The 14,595-nt window shown below is 40.5% G+C and overlaps 1 protein-coding gene across 3 annotated transcripts in view; it reads left to right on the top strand.

Moving 5' to 3' along the window:
* CCDC30 (coiled-coil domain containing 30) overlaps positions 1-14,595 on the top strand; it is a 167,507-nt gene that overhangs the window by 101,165 nt on the left and 51,747 nt on the right. For 2 of the 3 annotated variants that reach the window (XM_067009865.1, XM_059074337.2), the window contains exon 9: positions 7,790-7,969. In XM_067009865.1, the coding sequence (XP_066865966.1) occupies positions 7,790-7,969 (180 nt within the window). Of the gene's footprint in view, positions 1-3,831; positions 4,073-7,789; positions 7,970-14,595 lie in introns of all 3 variants that reach the window. The other variant, XM_067009855.1, reaches the window with a different exon arrangement.

The following is a 14,595-nucleotide window of genomic DNA, read 5'->3' as shown; positions in this document are numbered from 1 at the left end:
GATTCTCTTGATTTTTCTTCATCTGTGAACGTCTTGATTTCCTCTTCATTCCTGAAGAATATTTTCACGGGGTATAGGACTCTGGGTTGACAATTCTTTTCTTTCAGCATATGAAAAATGTTATGCCACTTCCTTCTGATCTCTGTAGTTTCTGATGAGAAGTCAGCTGTCATCTGAATTGTTTTTCCCTTTCTGTAAGGTAGTGTTTCTCTCTTGTTGCTTTCAAGGTTTTTTTATTTGTCTTTAGTTTTCAGAAACTTGACTGTGATGTTTTTTGGTATGGTTTTCTTTAGTTTTATCCTGTTTGGAGCTCACTCAGCTTCTTGAATCTGTATGTTTATGTCTTTCGGGAAGGTTGTAGCCATTATTTCTTCATGTAGTTTTTCTGTCCTGCCTATTCTCCTTTCCTTCCAGGATCCAATAACAAAAGCTTTAGATCTTTTATTATAGCCCCACAGTTCCCAGAGGCACTTTTTTTTGTTTTTGGTTGTTTTTTTTCCCTTTTTCCCCAGTCTATTTTCTCTGTTTTTCAGATTGGGTGATTTCTATTCTTCTGTCTTCAGGCTCACTGATTCTTTTCTCAGTCCCCTCCATTCTGCTATAGATTCTATCCATTGAGTTTTTAAATTCTGGTTATTGTATTTTTCAATTCTAAAATTTCCATTTGGTTCTTTCTTATATCTTCTATTTCTTTGCTGAGACTTTCTAGTTCTGAGACTTTCTATTTTTTCATTTGTTTCAGATGTGTTCATAATTGCTCATTGAATTATTTTTATGATGTCTGATTTCAAATATTTGTTAAATAATTCTGTCATCATGGTTTTGTCATCTATTGTTGCCTTTTCTCATTCAAGTTGAGATTCCTGGTTCTTGGTATGATGAGTAATTTTAGATTGAAATATGAATATTTGGGGTATTATGTTATGAAACTCTAGGTCTTGTTTTAACCTTCTATTTAGCTGGCTTCTTGTGATACCACTCTGGCAGGGTATGTGGACAGGGGTGCTGTCTACCCAAGATTGGGGTAGAAGTCCAGGTTCCCCACTCAGCGTCCATGGACACCCAAGGAAATAGGGGCTCCTCATTACTGCTGGCCATGGTGGGAGTTCCTACTCCCCACTGGGTCTCTGCTTGGACTGCTCTGACTGTGATGGTGAAGGATGCCTTGTTACTGCTCTCTACTTGGCCTCCATGATATCATGAGCAGGGCAGTGGTAAAAGTCCTGACTCTCCGCTAGGCTTCCTCTGAAACTACCCCAGTAAAGAGAAGGGTATCTCCTTACTGCCACGTGGGGGTGGAAGTCCAGACTCCCCATGTCTGGTACTGCCTGGCAGGGATGAAAGTCCCTCCTCCCCACTGGCCTCTGACAGTACTCTCAGCAGGGGAGTTGTGCCTCATTATACCTGGTGAAGGTGGAAGAATGAGCTCCCAGCTTGACCTTTGCTGACATGAGTGAGGTGGAACCACAGTTTTTTCTATGGAATTTGGCTGGAATAAAGTGGGTAATGTCTGAAAGTTTTCTTTCTTGCTTGGTTGTCCTTTTCTTGGTCCTCTAAAAGGCCTTTTGTTTATGCTTCTTGGTGTTGTCTAGGTTGTCAGCTTCTTCAGCTTTAAGTCTAGGATATATAAGGCTACAAGAAAACCTTGGAAACCCACAACCATGTCGTTCTTCAGGTCCTGAGTTACCTAGCTGATCTGACTTCTTTCTACCTTTCAGAGTCTTCTTATGTTTGTTTTATATATAATGTCCAGGGTTTTTAGTTGTACTTGGTAGGAGAAATAGGGAAAAGTATGTCTACTTTATCTTCTTGAATGCAGAAGTCAGTTTTCCCATTTAAAAAAAATAATGGGTGTATGTTTGCATTTTCCCAGTCTTCAAGTATATCTAGATTCCATTGGCAGTAGGAAAAGGAAAAGAGTTTATGGAGGATGGAAAGAATCATTATTTTATCAGAAATTTATTTTTAAAGCATTTTACTTTTTATCTCAGGTCTTTAATCATTTAAATATATTACCTCTAAAAAACTGCTGAGTTCAAAGTAAAATATTTAATTCTTTTTTATACAGTGTTAAAGGAATTTTAAGAGGGAAAAAACTCCAGAAACAATTTTTCCTGTGTTCCTTTCCAGTTTTTTCTATATTTACATTTCCCATAGTATGTGTTATGTTTATACACATATATATACATATATATTATTTATTGTTCCACCATCTTACTTTAATAAGTAATTAATGTTGATGTATAGTCTTCATACCACTTTCAAGTTGGTTTATCTTTAATCCTCTTAGCCATTTCTGTGACTCCATTTAATCACTATTTTGAATACCATGGTTCTGAGCATTATTATACAATCAGCTTTTTTCTTCTTGTCAGTTATTTTATTTCAGTAAGTTCATTGGTATGCAATTATTCAGTCAAAAGATCTGAACAGGGGCTTCCCTGGTGGCGCAGTGGTTGAGAGTCTGTGTGCCAATGCAGGGGACATGGTTTCGTGCCCCGGTCCAGGAAGATCCCACATGGCTCACGGGAGAGGCCACAACAGTGAGAGGCCTGCATAAGAATTTGAGCACCAACTATAATTTATGAAGCATCCTGTGCTAGGCCCCACAGTACCTGGAACAAATTTAAGATTAAGGGAATAAAAATAAAATAAGCATACTTGTGTTCACTCTACTTTTCATTCATACTCTCTAACCATGAAAGGCACATTCCCTACCCTTGGCTTCTATGGCTCACAGCCTTTTAGTTTTCCCCCTCCCTCTCAGGCTTCTGAGCCTCCTCTTCAGGCCTCTTCCCTCTGCTTGTTCCTCACAAGCCTTTAGGCTCTGTCCAGAATGATCCTCCTCCTCTTACTTTCCCTCTTCTCCCTGGCTCATCTTATCTAATCCCAAGGTTTCTGCTCACATTCCTCTGTATCTGTGTCTTCACCCCAGGCATGTCTCCAGTCTATGCCTATATTCCCCCTTCTTGGGCTACCATCCACTTGCCCATTTGCCTGAGTCAGAAATCCAGGTGTCACTCATTATTCCTTTTTCTCCCTCACCTGCCACATCCAGTAAATGACAGATCCTATCAATATTGTCTTCTAAATATCTCTAGAATCCATTCCTCCTTTCCATCCCCACCATCCTATTCTAGTCACCATTGTTTAGTACGCAGATCACAACAATCTCTCAACTGGTTTCCCTGCCACACAGATTACAAATGATGTTTCTAAAGCACACTCTCTCTTTTGCCTCCGAGCTTTTACCTATCTTATTTATTAAGTCATCCAACAACCCACCCTCCAACATATACACACACAAGCAAGTATGCATACATCCCTACCTTTACATTTGCCTAGCTTGTGCGTACTCATCTATCAGGCCTCAGATTACTTACTACTAACTTAATATAATCACTTGTTAACTTATCCTTATTTCTCACTAAATTGTAAGCTCCTTAGGGACAGGGATTATGTCCTATTGTAGCCCTAGTGCCTGCCAAAGTGCCTGGTGCTTATTGAGTGATTTTTAAAAAATCTTTATAAGCTGTATCTGCCCAATGCCATACTAAAAGTTGAAAAAGTGAAAAACTCACTTAAACTGGTTGTTTGGTGTATACCTGTAGACAAAAATCTATGATGGGTCATTTCCCTGAATATGAGTAAAAAACATATGACTCGTTTGTTTTTAAAGTTTATTTCCAAGAATAAGATAACTGCTCTGCTATAGAATTCAAGTTGAAAATCTTGCTCACAGCACTTTCTTTACTGGTAGATATTTTCCCTCCATATTCTGCGACTATAATGAGCATTTTGATAGTCTTTCGTTATTATATTTTTGCAAAGTCCTGAATTAGGAGAAAGTAAGCAGAAGGAAATTCCAGAGGAGGCAGTAAAGGAGGGCACTTTTCCAAGAGAGGGACAGGAGGAGGACTCACAGCAGAACCAAGATATGAAAGGTGAAGAACAGCAGTTGACCTTGAAGCCTGAGGAAGTCGTGAGGCTCAGAGAAGAGCTGAGCTGTATGAATCAGAGCCTCCTTCAGTCTCAGAGCTCTGGGGATAGCTCAGATGACAGTAGTGTCCAGGTAGGTGTTATAAACACGTGGTCTGACTGGCTCCATTTCCTCTGATCAGCTGTGGATAGAGGCTTAATTTTTATATCACTGTTAATGTATATTTGTTGAGCAATATCATAAACATGGCCCGAATGTTAATAAAGTAGCAACCAAAATCTCAGCTAAGCCCACCTGTTGGTATCTTTTATTATAAAGTGTTCTAGGCTTCTTCTAGGCTCAGCAGGAAGGAATGCTGATTGATTTGTCAGTGTCTGCCCTGGGCAGGTGGGATAGAGAATGGCAGGATTTGTGCCACATTTTCTGTTCCTGGTACCTAGCCTCAGTATACAGAATACATTGTTTGGGGGGGAAAAGGCCACAGACTTGGAATTGTTTTAAATATGGCTATTGCTATTTACTAGAAATCTGCCTGCAGGAGAAATAAAAGGAGTGCCTACACCTCAGTTCTTTTACCTCAATTTTATTGGTTTCCTCTTGTACAAATTAAGATTTCCCTACACGCACTTTTCTAGGAATTATTTTGAGATCCATAGAGGGAGGCTTTGTACTCATATGTAAACCACATTCAAAAGACTGATAATATGGACTTCCCTGGTGGCGCAGTGGTTGAGAGTCCGCCTGCCGATGCAGGGGACACAGGTTCGTGCCCCGGTCCGGGAAGATACCACGTGCCACGGAGCGGCTGGGCCCGTGAGCCATGGCTGCTGAGCCTGCGCGTCCGGAGCCTGTGCTCCGCGACGGGAGAGGCCGCAGCGGTGAGAGAGGCCCGCGTACCGAAAAAAAAAAAAAAAAAAAAAAAAAAAACAAGACTGATAATACACATTTGAGAAGTGATTCAAGTGTACATTTAGAAAACAAGGAAGACTATTAGTAAAAGAAGTCAAAAATATATTTGAAAAGAGGTTTGGATAGAGTGAAAACTAGGCAAGTCATAATAAACAAGGAAAATATATACCTGAAAGGAGATTCAGATACATTTGAATGAGAAGGAAGTCACTGGATTTGTTCAGAAGACCAAAAGGAAGTATGACATCACATATTCAAAAAGAGGTTGATTTTACATATCCCAGACAATCCCTTTATTGGGCAGTGGGCCAGTGTAGGAGGCTTGGGCAGAGGCTGAACACTGTGGTCACAAAGATGATAAATTCTTTGCTTATGAGCTTAAAATAATCAGTGAACTTTTAGAATAATGAAATTTACGGTATAAGAAGTCACACCCTGCTTAATTTATTAATTTTCTCTAATTTACCCTTTCCCATTATTTGAAGAATCATTTCTCAGTACTTGGGGGGAGGTGAAAAACTATTAAATATATAAAAACTCTCTGGGAAATCTGGGAAAATAGCCATTTTGTGAAAGAACAAATGTATATACCACATAGCCAGTAATTTTTTTCCATAATAATGGAAATAATAATAATTGAAAGAAGTGTGTTATTCTTATTCATTTAATCAACCAGTATTAGTTATTAATTGAGTATCAGTTTTTTGGTCTTGGCCATGCCACATAGCATGCGGGATCTTAGTTCCCCAGCCAGGGATCTTAGTCCCTTGACCAGGGATCGAACCCATGCTCCCTGCAATGGAAGCATGGAGTCCTAACCACTGGACCGCCAGGGAATTCCCATTAATTGTGTATCTATGATGTGCCAGTCCCTGTGTTAAGGTACATACAGCAGGAAATGAGGTAGACGTGGGCCGCATGGGAAAAAAATAACATATTTGTGTTATTTGGATTCACATTTCCCAAAACACTCACACACGCTGTTTTATTTACTTCTTTAAGCAAATGAAGAAAATACATTTTAGATAGATTTTTGTCTGCAGTGTGCTGTGCAGTGATAATTTCAGAACCTCTTTATGTGTATAGGGTTCTTTGACCTTCTTCTTCTATAGATTGTTCTACTTTTTAGTTGTTGTGTGTGTGTCGTTTTTAGTCTTCACCCCTGTTGTCAGATTATGGTGCTAATACTTTGCTGCTTTCCATGTGTACTGTGTCTTATTAATCTCATAATGTGCAGATTTAGGCAACTATAGGCTGAGCCCAGACAGCAAATTTTAAAGAATGCTCATAAATGGCAAATATATAGGGAAAAAACTGTGAGAGCTTCTGTTATGAGTAACTATGTGAGCTATATTGTTCTTATGTGTTTTGTGACATCATTTGTGGCTGCTGATGGCCTTTGGGGGCTTAATTGCTGCTGTTCAACAGTATTCCTGGTGAGGTTGCAGTAGCTGAGTTCTAGATATTATTTTCCCACTATTCTTGAAACGTGTTTGAACCACCATTAATTATCTTAATTTTATAGGTTTAAAATGTAGTTTCACATTTTTTTACTATTCTTTAGGCACTATACTTAATACTCTGTGTATATTAAGCAATACAAAGAGGCAGAAATATTATTGTTGCCACTTTATAGATGAAGAAACTGAGGCTTTAGAGAGGTTAAATTATTGGCCTAGAATGATACTTGTGGTGGAACCTGGTCTGTCTCCTTTACAGCCTGACCTTTTAACAGTTTTGTCATCTGCTTCCACTTGCTGAGAAACTCAAAGAAAGCATATAGTCCTCACGTCAAGCTAATTTTCTAAGGAAGGCTGGCAAGCTGGTTCCCAAAAGCCCTCCTAGGGTGTCTGTCTTAGATTATCTTGGTGAATTTATCTGTGGTTTGCCCTTAGGCTTGCAGTCTCCAAAACTTTGATGTAATACCCCAAATAGATCTGAGTCTTGGGGATACATTTACATTAAACCAAACTTTCAAGACTATTGGGTAAAATCAGAATGTCAATTAGGTATTCTTCTGTAATAATGAATAAATATCACTTGAACATGTGTAGATGAACCGTGCATTTACCCATAGCGAGCTAACCAGGGATCTTAGATACTTGCAGCTCTTAAGACAAGCAAATTGGATCTAGATTGCGTTTCTGACTAAACCAAGACAGGAACTGAGCGCTAACAGGACTTGGGGAATTCAGTGTGGCAATTCTGTCATAAGCAAGATAAACTAGAATAATGATGTGGGCTTTTCAGAACATCATGAACAGGAAGCACACTGGACCAGGACTCAGGAAACAGACAGTATCTTATCTATTGAACTGGAGAAGGTTGAATTCTTTGTCTATTCAGCATGGCTGTGTGTGCCTACCTTTCAGAAAATCTAAATAACTCTCCCTTTGGTCACGGGAGTTTTATTGTGCCGGAGAGACCTGGCAGGAGAGTGTGTTGTTGAGGAGTAACCGAAGGAGAATCTTTGGGGAGTGAAAGGAAAGTGATGAGGAAACCTGGTAATTTAGAATCTCTCGCTAAATGTTCTCTTCCCCTTTGCCAACACACTATGTGCGCGTGCGCACATGCAACCCACATACACGTTCGCACTCTGCATCTTAATATGTTGATGCTTTGAACTCCCTATTTAAAGCATGTTTTGCTCTAAAACTGCCCATGCTTCTGTTCCACTTCATTAATATGAAAAATAAGAAAGTTAATTTTCTATGCTTAATTACTTTTGTTCGCATAACTTCTTCAATATTTTCACTATAACAGGAGTTAAACTATATGAACATGTACAACTAGCCATACATGTAAAAGAGTAATTGGCTGTAGTTAAACTAACTCCAAAAGCATTTACATGTGAATAATCACATTCTGACAGCTGGAACCCATGTTTCACCAACATTCTTTCAAATTGTCCATGTTCCCCTTGTAAAACGTTTGCTTTAGTATCCATCATCTGGAGAAAAACTGAAATACCAGCAGCAAGAAGAGCTACAGCAACTTCGCCAGAATTTGCACCGGCTCCAGATTTTATGCAACTCAGCAGAAAAGGAGCTTCGATATGAGCGAGGAAAGAACTTGGACTTAAAGCAGCATAACAGCTTACTTCAGGAAGAAAGCATTAAGGTAACTCCAGTGGGCGTATCCTTCATTCAAGAGTCTCGGTTGCTCAGTTTACCCTGGGAATAAATGAATCAAAATTCCTCAACTTGATAATTTGCAACAGAGTCCCCAGATGGGTAGACGATGTGAGCTATCTGGTAACTCCTTCCTTTAACTTCTCCCTACCGAGTAGGTACACAGCTCAATGGTTTCTCTGCTGCTGAAAGGCTGTGTGTGCTATCAACCTGTAAATATGAAAAGGTTTAAGTTACGCAGTCTTTTGAAATCATTACCTAGACCTTTTAGCACTTAGTAAATTTCAATGACCCGAACTAAATCACTGGTGGTACTGCCCTAGTTCTATCTCTGGATGTATTTGTCTCTAATAGATGCATTCATTATTATTGGTTGAATCAAATATCAACTGCACCAAGATACAAATCATGAAAGAGCAAAGTTGTTCTTCCTGACATGAGTGCATCAAAAATTTGGGAGAACATCCCCCAAACATGCTTGTTTTAAAATAATCTATATAGAAACTGCCATCCACAGATTCATCTAAATTTTATGAAACACAGGGGACTTCCCTGGCATTCCAGTGGTTAAGACTTCATGCTTCCACTGCAGGGGGCATGGGTTCAATCCCTGGTTGGGGAACTAAGATCCCGCATGCCACACAGTGCAGCCAAAAAAAAAGAGTAAGTTTTATGAACCACAAAAATGTTCGATCTGAACCACCATGTAAAATAGAACTTTCTTTTAATTGTGGTTCACTTCTGTAAACATATACTAGGAACCTAATAGAAGCCCCTATCTAAGATTCTGGAATTCAACATTCAGCAAATATTTATTGAGCATCAGTCCTACACAAGGCAGGCCATCTTGTCAATACTGAGGGTTTAATGATATGCAATACAGACACAGTTCTTATCCCCTAGTGCAGGGGTCAGCAAACTTTGACCTATGGGTCAAGTCCTGCCTGCCTTCCATTTTTGTAAATAAAGTTTTATTGGCACACAGCCATACCTGTTTGTTGACATATTATTGACGGCTGCTTTTGCACTAACAAAGCAGTTATGAGTAGTTCTGACAGAAACCATATGGCCCACAAAGGCTAAAATATTTACTATCTGGCCCTTTATACGAAAAGTTTGCCACCCCTAGTGTAGCAGAATCAATGACCTTATTCAAAAAGCAACATAAGGGCTTCCCTGGTGGCGCAGTGGTTGAGAATCCGCCTGCCGATGCAGGGGACACGGGTTCGTGCCCCGGTCCGGGAGGATCCCACATGCCGCGGAGCGGCTGGGCCCGTGAGCCATGGCCGCTGAGCCTGCGCGCCGCAATGAGAGAGGCCACAGCAGTGAGGGGCCCGCATACCGAAAAAAAAAAAAAAAGCGACATAAAAATGGATTAAGAAAGGTCCCACTTTTAAGGAGCTCACAGTCTAGTAGGGGAGATATGGAGGAAAACAAATAGTCATTTATTTCAAACTTCAAAGGAAGCCCTTTGGGGAGTTCTAGGATTATTTGGATAAACTTCTTCCCTATCCTCACCCTTCGTGGTTTTTTGAATTTGATCATATTCCCTCAAGCCTTTGTATTTTTTAAATAAATTTATTTATTCATTTTTATTTTTGGCTGTCTTGGGTCTTCGTTGCTGTGCGCAGGCTTTCTCTAGTTGCAGTGAGTGGAGGCTACTCTTCATTGTGGTGCGCGGGCTTCTCACTGCGGTGGCTTCTCTTGTTGCAGAACACGGGCTCTAGGCATGCGGGCTTCGATAGTTGTGGCTCTCAGGCTCAGTAGTTGTGGCTCGCGGGCTCTAGAGCACAGGTTCAGTAGTTGTGGCGCACGGGCTTAGTTGCTCCGCGGCATGTGGGATCCTCCCGGACCGGGGCACGAACCCGTGTCCCCTGCATTGGCAGGCGGATTCTTAACCACTGCGCTACTAGGGAAGCCCCACGCCTTTGTAGTTTTAAATTAAATTCCAAATCTTTCTCACATTTCAAGACAACCTTTTACCTTTCCCTTCAAACACCTTTCTTAGATCATTTTAACTGTCCACTGTGAGCGTACTTAAGCAATACTACATCTTTGTCAAGGCACAATGACCATAACAACAGATCATGACATCTTATATATGGTTGGCACCCTATAAATATTTGTTGATTAATGAACGAGTCCTTCAGGGATGGGTAAATGAGAGCTTGATAAAAACAGAAGATATTTTTTGTTCTGTTTTAAATCTCCTTCATGGTGGGGTAAACTATTTGCCATTTCAGTAATGAGACATCATTCTTTTGGCTGGTCCCTTGGGCCAGGCATTTACACAGAGTCATATGCAATAGCCAACTACCTTATAGTGACAGTTTATCCACTTTATCACTTATAAACCTCCCAACCCTGAAAGGTAAACATTTTATAGATGAGAAAACTGTTCAGGGGACTTCCCTGGTGGTTCTAGTGGTAAAGAATCTGCCTTCCAATGCAGGGGACATGGGTTTGATCCCAGATCGGGGAACTAAGATCCCACATGCCGCGGGACAACTAAAGCCCGCGCACCACAACTGCTGAGCTCGCGAGCCTCAACAAGAGAACCCGTGTGCCGCAAATTACAGAGCCCACGCACTCCGGTGCCTGCACACCACAGCTAGAGAGAGAAAACCCGCACTCCACAACTACAGAGAAGCCGGTGCACCGCAACGAAAGATCCTGCGTGCCTCAACAAAGATCCTGCATGCTGCAAGTAAGACCCGACACAGCCAAAAAACTTAAAAAATTAAGAAAATAAATAAATATATACATATATAAAAAACTGTTCAAGTGGCAAAGCTAACAAATTGTGGAATCAGAATTTAAACCCAGGTCTGTTTTTGTCTTTCCTGTGTAGAGTTATCTTTCCATATTATCCCTTTCCTCAATTTGGGGTCATTTTCGAACCTCAGCTTTGCCAATTTAGAGATTACTTTTTAAAATCCACTCAGAGATAATCGAACTCTGGGTCTCTGGCTAATGTTAAGCATACTTGTAAGACTGGTTAAGAAACCAGAATACTTATTTGTTGCTTTTAAACCTTTTTATTGTGAAATATAGCACTCAGGAAGTACACAAAAACATAAATATACAGTTTAATGAATTGTTGCAGAGTGACTACCCATGTAACCACCACCCAGGACAAGAAATAGCACATTGCCTGCATACCAGCAGACCCTGCATATACCTCTTTTCCCACCATAATCCCTTTTCCTTCCATCTTAGCAGGAACCACTAATTTCAGTAATGACTCTCTTGCTTTACTTTATAGTTTTACCATCTGTGTATGAATTCCACACAGTATGGTTCAGTTTTGCCTGCTTTTGAATATTTTATAAATATAATCAATCAGTATACACACTTTGTATCTGTCTTCTGATGATCTACTTTGTTTGGAAGATTCATCCATGTTGTGGTGTATAGCCATTGTTCTTTCATTTTCTTTGCAGTAGAGTATTCCACTGTAAGGAAATGCCATCATTTATTATTTCTATGATTTATGGCCATATTGCCTGTTTCCACGTTGGGTATATCAAGAAGAATGCTATCGTCTTGCAGAGCTTCAGACTGAGAGCAGTTCTGCCACTACCAATACTGAGACACTGTACTGAATTCTCTTCCTGGTGCTTAAATGTCCCAGTCTGAAGCTTAAGAACGAAAAATGGAGCTGGAGGAATCAGGCTCCCTGACTTCAGACTCTACTACAAGGCTACAGTAATCAAGACAGTATGGTACTGGCACAAAAACAGAAATATAGATCAATGGAACAGGATAGAAAGCCCAGAGATAAACCCACACACATATGGTCACCTTATCTTTGATAAAGGAGGGAAGGATATACAGTGGAGAAAAGACAGCCTCTTCAATAAGTGGTGCTGGGAAAACTGGACAGCTACCTGTAAAAGTATGAAATTAGAACACTCCCTAACACCACACACAAAAATAAACTCAAAATGGGTTAAAGACCTAAATGTAAGGCCAGACACTATCAAACTCTTAGAGGAAAACATAGGCAGAACACTCTATGACATAAATCACAGCAAGATCCTTTTTGACCCATCTCCTAGAGAAATGGAAATAAAAACAAAAATAAACAAATGGGACCTAATGAAACTTAAAAGCTTTTGCACAGCAAAGGATACCATAAACAAGACCAAAAGACAACCCTCAGAATGGGAGAAAATATTTGCAAATGAAGCAACTGACAAAGGATTAATCTCCAATATTTATAAGCAACTCAGGCAGCTCAATAACAAAAAAACAAACAACCCAATCCAAAAATGGGCAGAAGAACTAAATAGACATTTCTCCAAAGAAGATATACAGATTGCCAACAAACACATGAAAGAATGCTCAACATCATTAATCATTAGAGAAATGCAAATCAAAACTACAATGAGATATCATCTCACACCGGTCAGATTGACCATCATCAAAAACTCTAGAAACAATAAATGCTGGAGAGGGTGTGGTGAAAAGGGAACACTCTTGCACCACTGGTGGGAATGTAAATTGATACAGCCACTATGGAGAACAGTATGGAGGTTCCTTAAAAAACTACAAATAGAACTACCATACGACCCAGCAATCCCACTACTAGGCGTATACCCTGAGAAAACCATAATTCAAAAAGAGTCATGTACCAAAATGTTCATTGCAGCTCTATTTACGATAGCCAGGACATGGAAGCAACCTAAGTGTCCATCAACAGATGAATGGATAAAGAAGATGTGGCACATATATACAATGGAATATTATTCAGCCATAAAAAGAAATGAAACTGAGTTATTTGTAATGAGGTGGATAGACCTGGAGTCTGTCATACACAGTGAAGTAAGTCAGAAGGAGAAAAACAAATACCGTATGCTAACACATATATATGGACTCTAAGGGGAAAAAAATGTCATGAAGAGATTAGTGGTAGGACGGGAATAAAACACAGACCTACTAGAGCATGGACTTGAGGATATGGGGAGGGGGAAGGGTGGGCTGTGACGAAGTGAGAGAGTGGCAAGGACATATACACACTACCAAATATAAATTAGATAGCTAGTGGGAAGCTGCCGCATAGCACAGGGAGTTCACCTCTGTGCTTTGTGACCACCTAGAGGGGTGGGATAGGAAGGGTGGGAGGGAGGGTGACACAAGAGGGAAGAGATATGGGAACATATGTATATGTATAACTGATTCACTTTGTTGTAAAGGAGAAACTAACACACTATTGTAAAACAGTTATACTCAAATAAAGATGTTAAAAAAAAAAAAAAGAAGCCACCCTAGATGCACATGTCGTTGGCCAGAGCAGTGTTTGCTCCAGTGTTGTCATCTTATTTCATCATTACCAGCATTACCAAAATGCTGAGCATTGTCTCTAAGACCAATGATCATAGATCTCAGAGGCCTTTAGCTTTCTTGGCCTATGGAGTAGGTGGATAATATATTATGAAACCTATATGCCCTTTCTATTTATAATAAGTTTAAGTTTCATAATCCTGAACCAATCCAGTGCACCAAATATTCCAACACTCAGTTTCTTCTTTTCTTTAGTTTCTTTGTTTCTTCTTCTATTCATTATAAAATCCGAATGGAAACCAGTGGGACAGTCGATCAGTGGAAGAAGGGGGATTAACAGGATGATTTTAACCTGGCAAAGGCCACATCATTCAAGGCCAGGCAAGCTGGTGGGGTATGTTCTCAGAGTGATGGGGAAGCCACTGAAAGATTTAAGCAGGAGCGGGGATCAAGTCGTTCAATTTATGTTTTTAAAAGAACACGTTGGCTGCAGTGTGGAGAACAGATTAGAAGGGAGTAAAAATGGAAGTGGCATGACAGTGCTATTGCTATGGTCCAAGATAGAGATGATGATGACCTAGCAAGGGTGGTGACAGAAACGACGAAAATGGATTGATGCAAGATGTGTTGTAGAGGTAGAGTGACAGCATGTGCTGACTAGGCTCACTGTGGCAAAGGAAGGCTCAAGAATAGCTCTCAGGTCACTGGCCTGAACAAAAGGTTGGATGTTGGCCTCCTTTACCGAAATCAGAAAGACTGAGAGAAGAACGCTTTTGGAGATATAAGCAGAATCAAGGAGTTCCATTTTGGCATGTATTGGCATAAAAGTGGTATTTTTAAATCATGAGAATGAACCTAGAGAGAGAATGATTCACTCTCTAGGAAGGCCTAGAATAGTCCAATAATGTTTAGAAGTTGAGTGCACTAGAATAGTCTACAAAATAAACCAAGACGCAGGGCTTCCCTGGTGGCGCAGTGGTTGAGAATCCGCCTGCCGATGCAGGAGACACGGGTTCGTGCCCTGGTCCGGGAAGATCCCACATGCCGCGGAGCAACTAAGCCCGTGAGCCATGGCCGCTGGGCCTGTGCGTCCGGAGCCTGTGCTCCGCAACGGGAGAGGCCACAACAGTGAGAGGCCCGCATACCGCAAAAAAAAAAAAAAAAAAAAAAAAACCCAAGATGCAACAGCAGAGGTAAGTGAAAACTAGGAGAGGTGGGTATCACAGACTCCAAGAAAGGAGAACTTTCTGAGATGGATGGGGTAACTGCTACTAACAGGTCAGTTGTCCACTGGACTTAAATTCTGGCTAGGGAAGGTCAGTAGTGCTC

Source organism: Kogia breviceps, chromosome 1 (assembly GCF_026419965.1).
Source record: "Kogia breviceps isolate mKogBre1 chromosome 1, mKogBre1 haplotype 1, whole genome shotgun sequence".
Classification (NCBI taxonomy): domain Eukaryota; kingdom Metazoa; phylum Chordata; class Mammalia; order Artiodactyla; family Physeteridae; genus Kogia; species Kogia breviceps.
The sequence above is the reverse complement of the archived record's forward strand: the minus strand, read 5'-3'. Positions and strand labels throughout refer to the sequence as shown.